Genomic DNA, 20,173 nt, shown 5'->3' on the forward strand with positions numbered 1-20,173 from the left:
ATGGAATAAATTATGGGAAAAATGTGATACACCTACTGGATAGTAACCCCTCAGTAAATAGTAGCTCCCATAATTATGGATATTGCTATTATTTTCTAATTACTGTTTTTCTTCATATGCGTGGAATTTGAGAATAACAATAGCTAACATGGGATAATTTACAAAATGGTGTGAGATAAACACAATGAAATGAGGTGAATCAGTGTGAAGGAGAAAGGAGATGTGACCCTAATACCAATGATTACTTATTGTCTGTCTTACATATAAACACAGCTATGATTTCCATTCAGCAAATATTGAATGCCTGTTGTTAGCCAGGTACTATTTTGGTTTTAGATACTCTGGTAAGCAAAACGATGTGGTTCCTGTCATTATGGGGTTTTCTGATTAATGAGATAGGGAGATTTTCAATAAACATGGCATGAAGAAGAAGAAGAAGAAGGTTAAGTTGCAAAAGGCATCTGAAAGAATGAGAAGTGCTGGAAGAGGCCTCAGAAGCACTGGTCTTGAGTCCATCTCTACAGTGTGATAAATGTGTGATGGAGGAATAATCACAGAATTCCCACGCATTCCATGGTTAGAGTCTCCAGGTGCCATCCTGGTGCTCCTGCATCCTGTTTTGGTTTAACAACTCACAAATCTTCTGGGCTCCACATCTGTGGAGAATGGATTAGGTTGGGATTCTTGAACAGCTGTTGTTGCAGGCATCTGAAGAGCTGGATGTGCATACACTCAGAGGGCAGAGGGAATGTTTTCACAATGCATTAAATAGCTTCATCCAGCTATGTGGTCTAGTTGTAGACAGCTGAGCTGAAGCAGCAGCAGAAAGTTCAAGCCCATGAGTAGCTAGCTGTAAGTTGATTTGGTTCTTCATTGAGTCAAGGAGGCATAGTGCCTGAAACTCAAAGAATAAACTTCGTATTCGCAGACTGTGGTCAAATATGTATATTATTTATCAGTCCTTTCAGCCATAACCTCAAATCCAAAAAGCTAGCTTAAAAATGACATTCATACATGGACTAAATCACCACCACAGTTAGCTATTGAATCATAACCCGGTTCGGAGTTCAAATAGAAGCGGTTCTCAACTGAGGACGATTTTTCTCCCCGAGACGACATTTGGCAATATCTGGAGAGACATGTTTTGGGGAGTGCTACTGGCATTGAGTGGGGAGAAAGACCAGGGAAACTGCTCAGCATCCTACAAAGGACCGGACAACCCCCACACAAAAACTGCCCAGTTCAATATGTGCCGAGGTTGAGAAATCATGAAGTAGAAATATCCCCTTTTATGCAAATACTGTATTTGAAGCCACTTCGCCAGGGTTTAGCGTTCCTCCTTCAAAAATTGTCCGGTGTTGCCCACTTCCAAAATGGCTTTTGACCCGTCGTGGAAGCATCTGTCCTGCTCCAAAAAGGCTGCAAGGGTGTCGGCAGCTGGAATGGTTTGGTCCGGGGCTCAGTTGTCACCCCCTGACTGCAGAGCCAATGGAAGAGGCCCAGTTGTGGACCGAACCACATGGGGCTACTGGAGCAGGGGGAAAGAAGCTGGGGACAGGTAGACGGAACTTTCCGCGTGGAGATCTTTGGCCAAGAGAATGAGCCTCAGCTCTGTTCTGTGGGCTGCACTGAGTTTCTCGGTGTGAGCTGGAGGTGGGTGCAATGGCGCGGACCCCGGACCCGGTGCCCAAGGTCGCCTATCCCCGCCGCGGCATGCGGTGGTTCGCTCTCCGCACTTCCCTGTTTGGGGCAGTTAGGTCCGCAGAAGTCTGTCCGCGAGCTGTCAGCGCGGGCGGGAACGCCGCGGGGCGCGGGGTGGGCGCGGCCGACCTGGTCCTTGAGCCGGCCGGCGACCCCGGACCTCCCGCGCGCCCCGCACCCGACCGGCTCAGCCGGCCGGCAGCGTAACACGCCCTACGCTCGCTTGCTCGCCGGCCTCAGGGCAGGCAGGCGGGCGCGGGAGACCCCGCCGGGGCCGAGACTTGGGGCGGGCGACGAGGACCCGGTTACGGCCTCCTCGCCATGTCCTCCGCCTGCGACGCCGGCGACCACTACCACCTGCACCTCCTAGTCTGGAAAAACGACTACCGGCAGCTCGAGAAGGAGCTGCAGGGCCAGGTGAGGGGCGGGGCGGGGGTCCGTCTCCCGGTGGGGACTTCGGGGAATCGGGGGTCGTTTCGCCTCCCTGAGCCCATTTCCAGCCCTCTGTCCCCGGGATCCCCAGACCGCTTCCACTTTGCAGGTGTGGGACAGTCCTAATAATAGGACACGTATCGAGTGCTTACCGTGCGACGGGCTTTTTAAATATCTTCTCTCTTCACCTTTCCAATAACGCTGGAGGGTAGGTGCTGTTACTTTTCCACTGGACAGAGAAGGAAACAGGTCCTCAGACGCTACGTGCCTTGTGCGAGGCCGCCCCGCTGATAAATGCCAAGTCGGGATTTTCACTCGGGCCGGCTGGCTCCGGAATGCACCGTCTTAACCATTTTTAGGTTCTGCTGCCTCAAAGACGTAAGAATAGCACACTCTCCTTGTTGTAAGGAAGGGCTTGGTTGGTTTTGGAGTCCAGGTTCTAACTCGCCCTGTGACCTTGGGCAAGGCATTTTCCCTCTCTGGCCGACGTTAACTTAGCTGTAGAATGAGGATGTTGGTGCTGGGGCAGAACCCAATACTTGACTCTATTGATAGGTCGGGGTGAGGTCCAGGTGCCGCATTTTAACAAACTCCCCAGGGAGGCTGATACCTAGCAAAGTTTGAGAATCACTGGTTCTCAGGCTCCTTAAAATCCCTTCCTGTTCTAAAGTGCTTTGATGCTTTAATCTTTTCATTATTGCTATCTCTTTAAAGCAGTAGTGCTCTCAGTTGGAGGTGATTTTGCACCCACGACCCCCCGGGGACATTTGGCAATGTATGGGACATTTTTGGTTGTTGAAAGTGGGGAGTGGGTGCTTCTGGTAGTGGGTAGAAGCCAGTTATGCTGCTCAACATCCTACAATGGCCAAGACAGCCCCCCGCGACTAAGACTTCTCCGGCCCCCAAAGCCAATAGCGTCTTGGTTGAGAAACTCTGCTTTTCTTTCTTTCCTTCTTTTTTTTTTTTTTGAGACTGAGTTTCGCTCTTGTTGCCCAGGCTGGAGTGCAATGGTGCGATCTCGGCTCACTGCAACCTCCGCCTCCTGGGTTCAAGCGATTCTTCTGCCTCAGCCCCCCAAGTAGCTGAGATTACAGGGATGCACCACCACGCCCGGCTAATTTTGTATTTTTAGTAGAGATGGGGTTTCTCCATGTTGGTCAGGCTGGTCTCAAACTCCCGACCTCAGGTGATCCGCCCGCCTCAGCCTCCCAAAGTGCTGGGATTACAGGTGTGAGCCACCACGCCCGGCCGAGAAACTCTGCTTTTAAAGTCTCCCAACAATTCTGGGAGGTATTGGTGCCCTCAAGTTTCAAGCTAACAAACTTAGCAGTTAGGATGAGGATTTGTGATTACCCCTGAAATCTAGTATGGTTGTTCTTGTTGACTTCATACATTTTATCCAGTGTCTTACAGACCTGGTTTTTGAATGGCTCAAAATTGGTGCTATAATTGTCAAGAAATTGTAGAGGAAGAGGAGGATTGTTTGTCTTATGGTTGACAAAAATTGAGACAGGTTAGCATTACTCCATTTGGTGAATGGGTGCTGCAAGCTGTGTGCTTGCAACCTGCCATATTTAAGGTGGTTGAGCCCTCACCGAAAGTCCAAAATTACCCTCTTTTCTTTTCTGTTTCTTTTTTTTTTTCTTTTTGAGATGGAGTCTCGCTCTGTCATTCAGACTGGAGTGCAGTGGCGCGATCTCAGGTCACTGCAACCTTCGCCTCCCGGGTTCCAGCGATTCTCCTGCCTCAGCCTCCTGAGTAGCTGGGATTACAGGCTAATTTTTGTATTTTTAGTGGAGGTGGTATTTTGTCGTGTTGGCCATGCTGGTTTCAACCCCTGGCCTCAAGCAATCCGCCCGCCTCTACCTCCCAAAGTGCTGGGATTACAGGCATGAGCCACTGTGGCCGGCCTTTTTTCATTTAAAAAGAATTCCAGATACGGTAAACTTTTGTGAGAGTCATCGTTCTTAATTAGATGACAGACCAAGTATTTAAGAGTTAAGGAGATATGACACATGCCCTCAGACTAAATGATTCACCATTAGGCATTTTAGTATACTGATCATTTAATTCCTTTTCTATTACTAGACATGGTACAGAGGTAAAAACTGTAAGACTCAGCTAGGACACTTTAAAAATGACCAGTTTTGGTTTTTAGGCATCTACTTCTTGTGGTGCCCAGGCTGGTCTTGAACTCTTGTACTCAAGTGATCTGCCCGCCTCAGCCTCCCAAAATGCTGGGATTACAGGCGTGAGCCACTGTGCCTTGCCCAAATCCTGTATTCTTAACCCCTACTATACTTCTTTCAGTAAAAATGACTTCATTTCAAGATTATGGAGAATAAATAAGGAAGATAATGGACCTGAAAGTGCAGGCATATGGTAATTGGAAACAATATTTACTAGTAGCTGCTGCTATTATAATTATCATTTGTAAACCTGGGGATTGAGCTTCTTTGCTCTATATTCCAGTTTTTCTGCAAGGAAGATGTATTGATTGCGTAATTAAAAACAAAAAATTCTTAAGTCCGGGCATGGTGGCTCACGCCTGGAATCTCAGCATTTTGGGAGGCTGAGGCAGGCAGATCACCTGAGGTCAGGAGTTCGAGACCAGCCTGACCAACATGGTGAAACCCCGTCTCTACTAAAAATACAAAAATAGCTGGGTGTGGTGGCACGTGCCTGTAATCCCAGCTACTCAGGAGGTTGAGGCAGGAGAATCGCTTGAATCCAGGAGGCTGAGGTTGCAGTGAGCCAAGATCGTGCCACTGCACTCCAGGCTGGGAGACAGAGCAAGGCTCCGACTCAAAAAACAAAAAAAACCCAAAAAATTCTTATCACCCCAGCAATAAAGTGGCTGTTTCCCTTAATGTTTTGTTTGCTGGTGAGTTTCTGCTGTCAGTTTCCTCATTCCCTCTATCACCTGATTGAGACTTGGAGCATGTATACTGATAGCGGTAAGAATTTTTTTCCAGGTTTTTTGTTCCTGTTCCAGGAACAGCAACACAAGAAAGAATCAAGTTTATCCAGATGAAGAGGATAAGCACATGTTTCTGTGTGTGTGAGCCAGCCCCAATCCCACTGTCTCACTAATAGCAGGCAGTTGTGTAACTATGCCAACTACCAGATTGTTTCAGGCCTTAATTTGATCAGCAGAGGCATTTAATAAAGTGCCTCTTAACCCATCAGCTCATTAATATTCAGTGGGGCCTTGAAGTTGGTTGCTGAAGTTGAAACTGTGTTCTGCTTATGTCGTTTGCCACTTAGCTAAAGAAGTCTGTTAAACTTCTTTGGCCTTCTTACTGATGCTGAGACATGAACACTTAAGGGGACAGATGCAAAGGTGAGTCAGTGTACCTTAGACAGGGTTGGAAAACCTGGGTTGTGTGAGGTGGAGGGTGGCAAATGAGGCCTGACTCTAGAGCCAGGCTCCCTGTTTAGGAAGCCAGCAGGTGAAAAGTATAGCACCTAGGTAAGAGGAGGACATTCCTGGGGTTCTCACTCCAGCCTGGGGCAGGCCAGGTGAGGCCCCGGGCACAGATTCAAATCGTTGAGCCATGGGCTAGGCATCCAAGATGAAGAGCCTAGAGCCTGCTCTCCGCATGTGCCCCCTTGGTCATCGGGGGTTCAAGCTCACCTTAGGAAACTGGCCTCAAGATTCCTGTTCCCACTGACTCAGCGTGGCGGCCACACAGGACCAGGATGGTCTGAGAGTGAAGAGGAGTGAGGGTGGTTGTCTGTGTTGAGAGAGAGGAGGACTAGCCAGCAGACTCTTGCTGGAGTCCCCCTAAAGGTGACAGTGAGTTTATGAAGCACTTCCTGCATGCCAGGTACCAAGGCACAGGGGAACTGATAATTCACCTGAGGCTAGTGGGCAAGCTGGAAGGGGTGTCCAGTTGTCTGGTTCTGCAGCCTGGCCTCAGAGCTCGGCAGGAGGATGGCAAGAGAGTAAAGAGGGCTTTTGATTGAGGAGGCTGAGGTGGGGTCAGTGCTTGAGGACAGGAGTTCAAGACCAGCCTGGCCAATATAGTAAGACTCTGTCTCCTTAAAAAAACATTTTTTTTGGCTGGGCACGGTGGCTCACGCCTGTACTCCCAGCTCTTTGGGAGGCCAAGGCAGGTGAATCATGAGGTCAGGAGTTCAAGACTAGTCTGGCCAACATAGTGAAACCCCATCTTTGCTAAAAATATGAAAAATTAGCCGGGCATGGTGGCGGTTACCTGTAATCCCAGCTACTTGGGAGGCTGAGGTGGGAGAATCGCTTGAACCGGGGAGGCAGAGGTTGCAGTGAGCCAAAATCGCACCATTGCACTCTAGCCCCGGCAACAGTATGAGACTCCATCTCAAAAAAAAAATAAATTTTTTTTAAGGCTTTTGAGCAAGAAAAGTGGATGGGCTGAAATGAGCAAATAGGAAGGAAACTCCTAGTTAAAGGAGGATGGGTATTTTTATTTGGGTATAGCTCATGGCTAAAGAAACTTAAAAGAAAAACCTAAATGATCAGTTTCGAAAGTGAATTCTAGCCGGGCGTGGTGGCTTAGGCCTGTAATCCTAGCACTTTGGGAGGCCGAGGTGGGCGGATCACCTGAGGTCAGGAGTTCGAGACCAACCTGACCAACACGGAGAAACCCCGTCTCTACTAAAAATACAAAATTAGCCAGGCGTGGTGGTGCATGCCTGTAATCCCAGCTACCCGGGAGGCTGAGGCAGGAGAATTGCTTGAACCTGGGAGGCAGAGGTTGCAGTGAGCCAAGATCTCAGTGAGCTGAGATTGCACCATTGTGCTCCAGCCTGGGCAACAAGAGGGAGACTCTGTCTCAAAAGAAAAAGTAAATTCCAGCTAAATTCTGAAAGTCCTTGTTCTCTGAACTCATATTATTAGTTGAAGATTCTAAGCCCCACTATTAACTGTAATGCAATTTGAGCAAATCCCTTTTAGGGAGAAAGTGACAGCTATATGAAACTACATAGTGTGGGCGTATGATAATAACAGGTAACTCTTCTCAGCACTTACTGTGGTGTCAAGCACCGTGCTAAGTTAAGGACTTTCCCCTTGTAAGAACTGTAAGGTAGGTTTTTTTTATTGTTCAGTTTTACAAGCGAGCAAACTGAAGCTCAGGAGGAATTAAGCAACTTGTCAAACAGTACATGAGAGATTCGTTTTATGTATTATGTATAAACATATACACATTGATTTTTTTCGAAAGATTTTTATTGCGATATAGTTCACTTATATAATCTACATTTAAAGGTTATTCAATGGTTTTTAGTATATCTGCTGAGTTATGCAACTATCACTACTGTCAAATTTCAGAATTTTTTTTTCTTTTTCTTTCTTTTTTTTTTTTTTTTTTTTCTTGTTTTTGAGACAGGGTCTCACTCTCTTGCCTAGGCTGGCACCATCACAGCTCACTGCACCCTTGACCTTCTGGGCTTAAGCAATCCTCCCACCTCAGCCTCCCAAATAGCTAGGACTGCAAGCAAGCACTACCACGCTTGGCTAATTTTTAAAGATTTTTTTGTAGAGAAAATGTGTCCCTATGTTGCCCAGACTGGGCTCAAGCAGTCCTCCTGCCTTGGCCTGCCAAAGTGCTGAGATTACAGGTGTTAGCCACTGCACCCACCCTGTAATATTTTCCTGACCCGAAAAAGAAACCCCATACCTGTAGCAGTCACTCCTCATTTCTCCCCAACCCCTCCAGCCCAGGCAACCTGCTAACCTACTTCCTGTCTCTAGATTTGCCTATTCTGGACATTTCATATAAATAGAATCATATGTGGCCTTTTGTTTCTTCTTTTACTTAGCATAATGTTTTGGAGGTTCATCTACGTTGTGGCATGTTTCAGGTACTTAATTCCTTTTTATCACTGAATATATTCCATTGCATGGATGTACTATGTTTGTTAGACAAAAATGTTTCTCCATTTGTCAGTTGATGGACATTTGGGTTGTCGCCACTTTTTGGCTATTATGAGTAACGCTGCTGTGTGTATTTATGTATATGTTTTTGTGGGTTTCTTTTTTTTTGAGACAGCTTGCTTTGTTGCCCAGGCTGGAGTGCAGTGGCATGATCTCAGCTCTCTGCAGCCTCTGCCTCCTGGGTTTAAGCGATTCTCCTGTCTCAGCCTCCCTAGTAGCTGGGATTACAGGTGTGCACCACCACGCCTGGCTAATTTTTGTATTTTTAGTAGAGATGGGGTTTCACCATGTTGGCCAGGCTGGTCTTGAACTCCTGACCTCAAGTGATCAGCCCACCTTGGCCTCCCAAAGTTCTGGGATTACAGGCGTGAGCCACCGCACCCAGCCCCATGTATAAGTTTTTGTATGGGTATATGTTTTCATTTATCTTGGGTATATACCTTGGAGAGGAATTGCTGGGTCATGTAGTTACTCTATGTTTTAACTTTTTGAGGAACTGCCCGCAATTTTTCAAAGTGGCTGCACTATTTTACATTTCCACCAGCAGTGTATGAGGTTCCAGTTTCTTCACATCCTTGTCAACACTTGGTATTATCTGTTGTTTTGTTTGTACGCATCCTAGTGGGTGTGAAGTGGCATCTCATTGTGGTTTTGATTCGCATTTCTCTTATGATTAATGATGTTGAGCATCTTTTCATGTGCTTATTGGCAATTTGTGTATCTTCCTTGGAGAAATGTCATCTCAAATCCTTTGCCCATTTAAAAATTGAGTTATTTGACTTGTTGAGTTGTAAAGGTTCTTTGCATATTCTGGATAGTAGGCCCTTATCAGTATGTGATTTGCAAATATTTTCTCCCATTCCATGGGTTGTCTTTTTTTTTTTGAGATGGAGTTTCGCTCTTGTTGCCCAGGCTGCAGTGCAATGGTGTGATCTCGGCTTACCACAACCTCCGCCTCCCAGGTTCAAGCAATTTTCCTGCCTCAGCCTCCCCGGTAGCTGGGATTACAGGCATGAGCCACCATGCCTGGCTAATTTTGTATTTTTAGTAGAGATGGAGTTTCTCTATGTTGATCAGGCTGATCTCAAACTCCCTACCTCAGGTGATCCTCCCGCCTTGGCCTCCCGAAGTGCTGGGATTATAGGGATGAGCCAATGAGCTCAGCCAAAATTTTGTTCTTTTGCATGTAGATATTCAGTTGTTCAAGCGGCACTTGTTGAAAGGACAGTTCTTTCCCAATGAATTATTTTGGCACCCTTGTTGAAAATCAATTGACCATAAATGTGTGGGTTTATTTCTGGACTCTAAATTGTATTCCATTGACCTGTATGTCTGTCCTTATGCCAGTACCACGTTTCTTGATTGCTGTAGCTTTGTGTAGTACATTTTGAAATTGGCAAGCGTGAAATGTGAGTCCTCAGACCTCTCTCTTCAAGGTGGCTATTCTAGGTTTCTTGCATTTCCACATGAATTCTAAGATCAGCTTGTCAATGTCAGCAAAAAGCCAGCTGAGATTTTGATAGGAGTTGAATTGAATCTATACCTCAGTTTGGAGAGTTTTGTCATTTTAACAATACTGTCTTTTAAACCATGAGCATAAGGATGTTTTTCAATTTATTTAGGTCTTCTTTAATTTTGTGAGTTTTTTTTGTTTGTTTGTTTTTTTGAGATGGAGTTTTTACTATTGTTGCCCAGGCTGGAGTTCAATGGCCTAATCTTGGCTCACTGCAACCTCCGTCTCCCAGGTTCAAGCGATTCTCCTGCCTCAGCCTCCCAAGTAGCTGGGATTACAGACATGTGCCACCACGCCCGGCTAATTTTGTATTTTTAGTAGAGGTGGGGTTTCTCCATGTTGGTCAGGCTGGTCTCAAACTCCCGACCTCAGGTGATCCGCCCACCTCAGCCTCCCCAAGTGCTGGGATTACAGGTGTGAGCCACCACACCAGGCCAGATCTTCTTTAATTTTTTTTAAACAATGTTTTATGGTTTAAGAGTATGTAAGTTTTATATTTATTGTGTCATATTTATTCCTAAATGTTTTATTTTTTGATGCTATTATAGATGGAATTGTTTTCTTAATTTCATTTTTAAGTTGCTCATTACAAGTATATAGAAATATAATTGATTAGTTATTGATCTTGTGTCCTGAAACCTTGCTGAACTCATTTAATAGTTCTAATAGTTTTTTGGTGGATTCCTTAGGATTTTATACACAAGATCATGTCATCTTCCTTTCCATTCTGGATGCTTTTTATTTATTTTTCTTGCCCAGTTGCCATGACTAGAATCTCTAGTACAATGTTGACTAGATATGGTGAAAGAGGACATCCTCATCTTGTTCCTCATCTTAGAGGGGAAGCATCCAGTCTTTCACCATTAACTATGATGTTAGTTGTGGGTTTTTTAGAAATGCTTTTTGAGGAAGTTTCCTTTTATTCCTAGTATGTTGAGAGTTTTGGTTTTTTTCTTTTAATCATGAAGGGATGTTGGAGTTTTGTCAGATGTTTTTGCTGCAGCTGTTGAGATGATCGTGTATTTTGTTTTATCCTATGATATGGTGTAATACGTTAATTGACTATCTGAAGTTATACCATTCTTATATTTGTAGGATAAGTCTCAGTTGGTCATAGTATATAATACCCTTTTTATATGTTGCTGAATTTAGTTTGCCAGTATATCGTTGAGGATTTTTGCATCTATATCATAAGAGATATTAGTGTGTGGTTTTCTTTTCTTATGATGCATTTGTCATCAGGATAATAGTGGGTTCATAAAATGAATTGGAAAGTTTTCCTTCTTCATCTATTTATTGGAAAAGTTTGTGAAAGATTGGTATTAATTCTTTAAATGTTTAATAGCATTCACCAGTGAAGTCCAGGCATGGTGGCTCATGCCTCTAATCCCAGCACTTTGGGAGGCTGAGGTGGGCAGATCACATGAGGTTAGGAGTTCAAGACCAGCCTGGCCAACATGGCAAAACCCCAATTTTACTAAAAATACATAAATTAGCCAGGTGTGGTGGCGGGCACCTGTAATCCCAGCTACTCAGGAGGCTGAGGCACAAGAATCACTTGAACCTGGGAGGCGGAGGTTGCAGTGAGCTGAGATTGTGCCACTATACTCCAGCCTGGGCGACAGAGCGAGACTCAGTCTAAACAAAAAAAAAAAAAACCCATCTGGGCCTGCATTTTTTTGGTGGGCAGTTTTAAAATTACTAATTCAATCTCTTGTTATAAACTTATTCAGATTTTCGGTTTCTTTTTGAGTCAGTTTTGCTAGTTTGCATTTCTGTAGGGATTTATCTTGTTCATCTAAGTTGTCTAATTTGTTGGCATACAGTTGTTCATAGTCTTCTTTTATTTTATTTTATTTTTTGAGACGAAATTTTACTCTTGTTGCCCAGGCTGGAGTGCAATGGCACAATCTCGGCTCACCACAACCTCCGCCTCCCGGGTTCAAGCAATTCTCCTGCCTCAGCCTCCTGAGTAGCTGGGGCTACAGGCATGCGCCACCACGCGCGGCTAATTTTGTATTTTTAGTAGAGACGGGGTTTCTCCATGTTGGTCAGGCTGGTCTCGAACTCCCGACCTCTAGTGATCCACCCGCCTCGGCCTCTCAAAGTGTTGGGATTACAGGCATGAGCCACTGCACCCGGCCCATAGTTTTCTTTTATAATCCTTTTTATTTCTGTACAGTTGCTAATATTCCATCTTTAATTCCTGATTTTAGTAAGTTAAGTCTTCTCTCTTTTTTCCCTGGTCTATCTAACTAAATGTTCGTCAATGTTGTTGACATTTTCCAAGAACCAACTTTTGGTTTTGTTGATTTTCTCTGTTGTTTTCTCTTCTCTATTTTACTCATTCCCCCTCTACTCTTTATGCACTTATTGTTTTAAAATCACACTGTCATTATAATACAATTACAGCATTTTTTTTCGACTGCCTCTTCCGATGAGAGAGATGCAGGAAGGTCTGAAGAGTTACAATTATCCAAGAAATGTGTGCTGCTCTGTGGCTTATCCATAGGTGCTCCTCTGTGGTCCAAAGTAGAAAAAAAGTTAACATCGTAATGTATTTGGCTTTTATTTTGTACATCATCTCTAACTGTTGCCCAGGAGTTTGAGTGTTTTTTGTTTGTTGTTTTGTTTTGTTTTGTTTTTGAGACGGAGTCTCGCTCTGTCACCCAGGCTGGAATGCAATGGCACAATCTCAGCTCACTGCAACCTCCGCCTCCCAGGTTCAAGCGATTCTCCTGCCTCAGCTTCCCCAGTAGCTGGGACAATATAGGCACTCACCACCTCGCCTGGCTAATTTTTGTATTTTTAGTAGAGATAGGGTTTCACCATTTTGGTCAAGTTGGTCTCGAACTCCTGACCTCAGGTGATCCACCCACCTCGGCCTCCCGAAGTGCTGGGATTACAGGCATGAGCCACCGCGCCTGGCTGAGTTTGAGTGTTAATCCTTACTCTGTGCTTTTAGTTTTGCTCTGGGGTGTGAATTGTAGTAAGTAGTTTCCCCTTTCCCATGATAAACATTTTTACACACCTCCCCTGTGGCAGGTAGTATGCTAAACCTAGCACCTTTCATTTAGATTGAATTTGTTAGGTAAGAAAATACTTAGTTTATGTAATAGACGTGTAGGAAGATAATGAGTTCGCTAATTATTTCTTTCCTGCTAAACTTCAACTGAATTCATAGTTCATAAGTTCATCGTCTTGTTACTTTTAAGAAAATATTTAATGCAAGTTAGAGACTAGGGTAAGAGAATCTAGAAGATATTAATATGACTTGGATCCTACCCTTTGGAATTCTCCATCTCTTTGGTGCGATGGACAAGTCATAACCTTGGGAAGAGTCAGGGAATCATGGGAGGTGTGTGGACTGGGCTTCAGGAGACAGGAAGGTATTTTAGCACCGGGGGAACACTGAGGCCTGGGATTGGTCCAGGAGGATTTATGTTCAGCTAGCAGATGTCTTCAACCACGTCCCTTATTCCTCAATAAGAGTTATCTTCACTGTATAATAGCCATGACATAGTTTTCGCAAAACAGGGAGGTTTGATAGCTATTGGATTGTGGTGGTTTACCCATGATCCTGCTTCACTTTCCTAAGTGGCACTTTCTGTGTATCTTCAGAGACTGCAGGGGTAGTTAGTACCTGAATAACAGCATCTTAAATCAAAATAAAGCACATTTTCTAAGATGTATTATGGCATTTAAAAAGTTTTTACAGGCTGGGCATGGTGGCTCAATGCCTTTAATCCCAGCTACTAGGGAGGCTGATATGGGAGGATCACTTGAGTCCAAGAGATCAAGGCTGCAGTAAGCTGTGATCACACCACTGCATACCAGCCTGGGTGACAGGGTGAGACCTTGTTTAAAAGAAAAAAAAAAAAGGTTGTACTTTCCAAAAGTCCATGGCAGTTTGTTGTATTCTTGGAAGAACTTTCAGAGTCACATTTTTTAGGCAGTGCCCAGGCATTGAGACTTAGCTCACACTAGAGAAATTGCTGTGTGGCTCTGGACAGGCGGTGCAGGTGCCAAAAGGGGGGCGAGAGTGGCAGAATAGGAACGAAGAGGTAAGAGCCAGGTGTGCATGTCTAGCATGGGGAAAAAAACCCTTGATGGGATGGATGGAAGTGACGCATGTGCACTTGCCTATTTCTCTGTGAGTAGATCCGCATACGTGCCCGGCAGATCATGCTTGCGGTCTGAAGGACCCACAGATGCTGCTGGAGTTTATGTGCTACTTCAAGGCACGTGGAACTCAATACACAATAATTAGAGTGGTGTTTTGGTGGGAATCCAGCTAGAGAATGTAATTTTATTCTGACCCAAATTATCTGTGCTTTCAGTTTTGATTAAGGTCCTGTACTTCCTGTTCTAGACTTGAAGCTGATATGTGCTTGAGAAATCCCCCATGTTCAGTGTTGTCCGGTGATTGCATTTCATGAAAGCTCCTGGCCTTATTTAGACTTAATTTGAGTGCTGTTGAGAGCTTAAAGTTGTGTTGGATGATCTGGGGCCTGTTGCCAACATTTATTAGGCACTTAACTTTATAGAAAAAGGAATTCAGTAACTATCACCTTCATATATAATCCCCAAATTCATATTTTAACTGTGCCCAAATGCAAACATACCTTCTTACATGTGTTGCTCTAATTAATGCATAAATATGTTTTCTATTTTTTGTACTTGAAATATCTGTCAAACACATTTCCCTATTTTAATGTAATACATCCAATTATGTAAATGCCAGTGTTTCCTTCACAGAATGTGGAGGCTGTGGACCCACGAGGTCGAACATTATTGCATCTTGCTGTTTCCTTGGGACATTTGGAATCTGCTCGAGTCTTACTCCGACATAAAGCAGATGTGACAAAAGAAAATCGCCAGGGATGGACAGGTAAGTATACTTTTACAATAATTTAAAGTCCGTCTGAGCACCATGGTGAAACCCTGTCTCTACAAAAAAATATGAAAATTAGCCAGGTGCGGTGGTGCATGTCTGTAGTACCAGCTACTCAGGAGGCTGAGGGGGTAGGATCACCTGAGCCCGGAGAGGTTGACACTGCAGTGAACTGTGATTGCGTCACTGCACTCCACCCTGGGCAATAGAGCGAGAACTTTTCTCAAAAAAAAGGTCATTCATTTTAGTTTCTGTTTCTGAATAAAGGCCAGTCTCAATCATACTTTTCCTTGGAGTCATCTTTATCTTAAGATTTCTCTCTCGGGACAAGGGATGGGGACAAGGAAATGGGAGCCCAGGATGATGCAGGTTGCATCCCAGGCCAGAAACCCTCGGTAGAGAATGACTCCTCATCCAGAAACAGCTCTCAGTGCAAACTTCTTCCACCATACATGAATGTGGAGGCCAGTTTTCCCCTGAGGAATATGGTTACCTCCATTGAATCCATCAAAATAGGCAAAAATCAAAAATAATTGTGGCTAAAAGTAGCCTCTTCCTGGGAAATCCTGTCATTTCACTTGTTTGTAAGCTCTTCTACCATTGGCCAGAGTAATTTTGTGTTGACTGAGCAGGGATACTGTAGGCCAAGCCCTGCCTGCCAGGTCTACATATAACCAGTTACATGTTGTGTGATCGTATAGTTAAAGCCAACTGTCTAAACACGTTATCAGGATTTCGGAACCAGTGGTAAGAATAGGGGTCGAGAGAGGTGGAAGGGGTTTGATCAAGGTGCTAAGGGTACTCTATGTTTTTTACTCAGTGAAGAGCTAGCAATCAGAAGTCATGATCATCCTGGTAAGGTTGGACTGCAGCCCTTTTCTTCTGAAGAAAATACTGGTCTTTGATCTAGATACTTTTTCAGCCTGGTTTTGGAATTTGTCAGAAAGTATGAGAATTAAATTTCACCCTTTTGTTTTCTAGTTTTACATGAGGCTGTGAGCACTGGCGATCCTGAGATGGTGTACACAGTTCTCCAACATCGAGACTACCACAACACATCCATGGCCCTTGAGGGAGTTCCTGAGCTGCTCCAAAAAATTCTCGAGGTATCCATGAAAATGTGGCCAGGCCATAATCTGAGCTAAATGCTGATACAATTACTGGAGACACAGTTTGACATCCTTGTGTGCCTTCCTAAAGAGTTTTCTGATTCGTGAATATGAAGTACTCAATACCAATCACATTATTCCTTGCCCTTCTAATTTGTGGAAATGTGAGTTCTTTTACAAATTACACTTCTAAGTCACTGGGCTTACCCTTTTAAGTACTATTTAAAAATTATAATTTAGCCAGGCATAGTGGCTCATGCCTATATTCCCACCACTTTGGGAGGCTGAGGCAGGAGGATTTGCTGAAGCCCAGGAGTTTGAGACCAGCCTGCGCAACAAACAAAGCAAGACTCTGTCTCTAAAAAAAAAAAATTAGCAGGGCATGGTAGTGCATATCTGTAGTCTGAGCTACTTGGGAGGCTGAGGTAGGATGATCGCTTGAACCCAGAAGGTTGAGGCTGCAGTGAGCCACCCCTGAGTGAGGGTGCAGTGATCACACCCCTGCACTCCAGTCTGGGTGACAGAGCAAGACCTAAAATAATAATAAATATAATAATATAATAATAAATGATAATAAAGTAAAAATTAGAACTTAAGGAAAACGGACATCAAACAGTTAATTTGTTTAGGTGCCTCTTTTCTTGAAAGTAGCCTCCTGAGCATCAGTAATCTTAGGAAAGTTGTGATAGGTATCACTTACTATGCAGGGATTTTCAGATTCTGTTAAGGCTCAGAGGTCCGTGTGTAACTTCTCCTTGCCAGGCTTGTCACTTCAGCTATTAGTATTTCGAGACCTTTAGTCCATTGCCCTGATTCATTTATAGAGAAAAATTAATAGCTCTATCGAGAAAAGGAACAACTTTATTATAAATAAGACAATCAGCTGGGTGTGGTGGCTCACGCCTATAATGCCAGCACTTTGGGAGGCTGAGGTGGGTGGATCACGAGGTCAGGAGACCGAGACCATCCTGACTAACACGGTGAAACCCCATCTCTACTAAAAATACAAAAAATTAGCCGGGCGTGGTGGCGGGCGCCTGTAGTCCCAGCTACTCAGGAGGCTGAGGCAGGAGAATGGCGTGAACCTGGGAGGCGGAGCTTGCAGTGAGCCGAGATTGCACCACTGCACTCCAGCCTGGGTGACAGAGCGAGACTCCATCTCAAAAAAAAAAAAAAAAAATTAGTATCAAGGATTTTAATTTTTTTACTCATATTGGTCCATTGCGATGGACTGCACTGAATTGTATTCTTTGCTTCAAGTTATAGAGAGCCCATAAATGACCTGCGTACTTAGTGGCTCCAGAAGCTGTCATTGATGTCTTGTCTTTCAACAGTATCTCCTTATAACATACATCAGCCTTTCTTACCACCTGTCTCTTGGAGATTGTCTTTGCTCATCATTGGAATGCTGGCAGATTTTACTCCAGGGTAGATTCTTGGCCCTCCTGCCCTGTGCTTTGGTAAAAATCATGGCAAAGCCTTGCAAGTGTGTAGGAATAGGAAGAACACCTGGAATTTCTAGCATTTCTCTTCTTTTTTTTTTTTTTTTTTTTTTTGAGACAGAGTCTCGCTCTGTAGCCCAGGCTGGAGTGCAGTGGCGCGATCTTGGCTCACTGCAAGCTCCACCTCCCGGGTTCACGCCATTCTCCTGCCTCAGCCTCCCGAGTAGCTGGGACTACAGGCGCCCACCACCGCGCCCGGCTAATTTTTTTTTTTGTATTTTTAGTAGAGACGGGGTTTCACCATGGTCTCGATCTCCTGACCTCGTGATCCGCCCGCCTCGGCCTCCCAAAGTGCTGGGATTACAGGCGTGAGCCACTGCGCCCGGCCGCATTTCTCTTCTGGAAGGGTAACTTTTAGATTTCTGAATCTTTAGGAACTTACAGGAATGGTAGTAAGAAAATAATCCTAAACAGGGCTGCTGTGGTGGTTTAAAACTTCAGAAAGCCAAATTCTACATGTTTCAGAGGAAAGTGGAGAAAAATGTTATGTTAACTGGAGGGAAAATCAACTTCCTGAGGAAGTGAAGTCTAGCAACCTCTTTCGGTTTCACAGAGTAGTTCAATAAATAGGAAGCACTTGCCAGCACACAAACCTTTTACAGTCAAGTTGCTCATTGAATGGATGGAATTGACATTCCCTGCCCTTTGCCTAGAATAGGTGGTTACCCACATTTGCTTGGCAGTGCTTAAGCCCATCTTCCCAGGTTCATCTTTCTCTTACTGTTAGGAACCTGACTGGAACCCTGAATCAGGTTTGACTTTTATCCCCCTCCAATCCTCTTATTCTCTTGCTTTCTGTTCACTTTCTTTCTTGATTTTTTGAGATGGGGTCTCACTCTGTTGCCCAGGCTGGAATAGTGCTATCTCGGCTCACGGCAACCTCTGCCTCCCAGGTTCAAGCGATTCTTCTGCCTCAGCCTCCCCAGTAGCTAGGATTACAGGCGTGTGCCACCATGCCGAGCTAATTTTTGTATTTATAGTGGAGATGGGGTTTCACCATATTGGCCAGGCTGGTCTCGAACTCCTGACCTTAACTGATCCACCCGCCTCAGCCTCCCAAAATGCTGGGATTACAGGCATGAGTGAGCCACTGTGCCCGGCCATCTGTTCACTTTCTTAACGTCTAGACATATTTTATATCAAGGTAAAATAACACTCTAATAAAATAAGTAATGGGCTTACACTTGTTTTTTCTTTCTTTCTTTTTTTTTTTCATACAGTATCTCGCTCTGTTGCCCAGGCTGGAGTGTAGTGGTGCAATCTTGGCTCTCTGCAGCCTCCACCTCCTGGCCTCAAGCAATCCTCCCACCTCAGCCTCCTGAGTAGCTAGGACTAGAGCGAGCCACCATAGCCAGCTACTTTCTGTATTTTTTGTGGAGACAGGGTTTTGCCATGTTGTCCAGGCTGGTCTCAAACTCCTGAGCGCAAGTGACCACCCGCCTCAGCCTCCCAAACTGCTGGGATTACTGGCATGAGCCACCTCACCCGGCTAGGGGCTTACATTTTATTTCTTCTTATTTTCTCTTTTCTTTTTTTTTTTTAACCCAGGGTTTTTAAGAACCCTGTTAACCCCTGCTTATGTTGTGTTGATAGTGCCAAGGGTAATCTGTTTTAAACCTTTGTCTGCCCTTCAGGCTCCGGATTTCTATGTGCAGATGAAATGGGAATTCACCAGCTGGGGTGAGTGGCTGTGGGCTTGTTATTTATTTCTCTTTCTAACTTTACTTAGCCCGCGTGTAGGTTTATTTTTCCTTTGTAAAAGTTACATGTATTTTTTTTTAGTCAAGGAAATACATAGTGAAGAATAAGGAAAAATAATCACCGATAGTCCCATTTAAACACACCTGTTAATGCTTTGGGTGTTTTTCATCCAGTCTTCCCCGCCATGCATAGGACTTTTCCTCCCAGGCATTCATGAAGGTAGTATATAGACAATTTCATTTCCTCCTTTTGTCATTTATAGCCGACATCTATGTTATTAGTTTTAAAATGTCACTTTATTTTTATTTTTTATTTTATTTTTATTTTTATTTTTTTGAGACAGAGTCTCACTCTGTTGCCCAGGCTGGAGTGCAGTGGCACGACCTTGGCTCACCGTAATCCTCATCTCCCAGATTCAAGCGATTCTCATGCCTCAGCTTCCTGAGTAGCTGGGATTACAGGTGCGTGCCACTGTGCCCAGCTAATTTTTGTATTTTTAGTAGAGAGTGGGGTTTCACCGTGTTAGCCAGGCTGGTCTCAAACTCCTGATCTCAGGTGATCCACCCACCCTAGCCCCCCAAAGTGCTGGGATTACAGGCATGAGCTACCATGCCCAGCCTAATTTTTGTATTTTTAGTAGAGATGGGGTTTCATTATGTTGGCCAGGCTGGTCTCGAACTCCTGTCCTCAGCTGATCCACCTGCCCCAGCCCCCCAAATTGCTGGGATTACAGGCATGAGCCACTGCACCCAGCCCAAAATGTCACTTTAAATTGCTAGAATTTTAATAAGTAGATTTACCATAATTTACTAATTTCCTTATGTGGTTTAGCTTGATTCTTTTAAACTTGTTATTCTAAACAAGACGAGGTGAATATTGGAATAGCTTATTTTTTTTTTTTAACAAAATGGATATATTTCTCTAAAGTATTACATAGGCAGTTGACTGACAGTATATTTCCATAGATGTTCTACTTTCATTTCTTGTAGATAAATTAACGATAACTCCTAACTTACAGGGTTTCAGCTGTTTCCATTTCCAGACTTCCCTTTCAGGCAAGAAGTCATATTTGTATGAAACGTTTAAATGACATAAAAGTACGTAAAAGAATAGAACTTCAGATTGTTTTGAGAAATGAAATTTTTTTCTAATGCACATAGTCACTCTTATTTCAGGTTTTGTTAAAAAGTGGCATACTTAGGCCGGATGCGGTGGCTCATGCCTGTAATCCCAGCACTTTCGGAGGCTGAGGTGGGAAGATCACCTGAGGTCAGGAGTTGAAGACCAGCCTGGCCAACATGGTGAAACCCCGTCTCTACAAAAATACAAAAATTAGCCAGGCATGATGGTGGGTGCCTGTAATCCCAGCTACTCGGGAAGCTAAGGCAGGAGAATCGCTTG

The 20,173-nt window shown here is 44.3% G+C and overlaps 2 protein-coding genes across 9 annotated transcripts in view; one reads left to right on the plus strand and one right to left on the minus strand.

The window, feature by feature from the left end:
• The window catches only part of GIT2 (GIT ArfGAP 2), a 70,373-nt gene extending 67,896 nt beyond the window's left edge, over nucleotides 1–2,477 (minus strand). For 2 of the 3 annotated variants that reach the window (XM_063694313.1, XM_063694312.1), the window contains exon 1: nucleotides 2,286–2,477. The gene's annotated coding sequence lies outside the window, so the exon portion shown is untranslated. The remainder of the gene's footprint in view (nucleotides 1–2,285) is intronic. The other variant, XM_063694316.1, reaches the window with a different exon arrangement.
• ANKRD13A (ankyrin repeat domain 13A) overlaps nucleotides 1,520–20,173 on the plus strand; it is a 40,280-nt gene continuing 21,626 nt past the window's right edge. Inside the window, exons 1-4 of one of the 6 annotated variants that reach the window (XM_004053877.5) lie at nucleotides 1,520–2,118; nucleotides 14,325–14,457; nucleotides 15,442–15,566; nucleotides 18,706–18,751. In XM_004053877.5, the coding sequence (XP_004053925.1) occupies nucleotides 2,023–2,118; nucleotides 14,325–14,457; nucleotides 15,442–15,566; nucleotides 18,706–18,751 (400 nt within the window). In that variant the 5' untranslated portion in view covers nucleotides 1,520–2,022. Of the gene's footprint in view, nucleotides 2,119–7,943; nucleotides 7,981–14,310; nucleotides 14,458–15,441; nucleotides 15,567–18,705; nucleotides 18,752–20,173 lie in introns of those variants that run through there. The other 5 variants (XM_063694322.1, XM_055359019.2, XM_063694323.1 and 2 more) reach the window with 5 other exon arrangements.

Source organism: Gorilla gorilla, chromosome 10 (assembly GCF_029281585.2).
Source record: "Gorilla gorilla gorilla isolate KB3781 chromosome 10, NHGRI_mGorGor1-v2.1_pri, whole genome shotgun sequence".
Classification (NCBI taxonomy): Eukaryota; Metazoa; Chordata; class Mammalia; order Primates; family Hominidae; genus Gorilla; species Gorilla gorilla.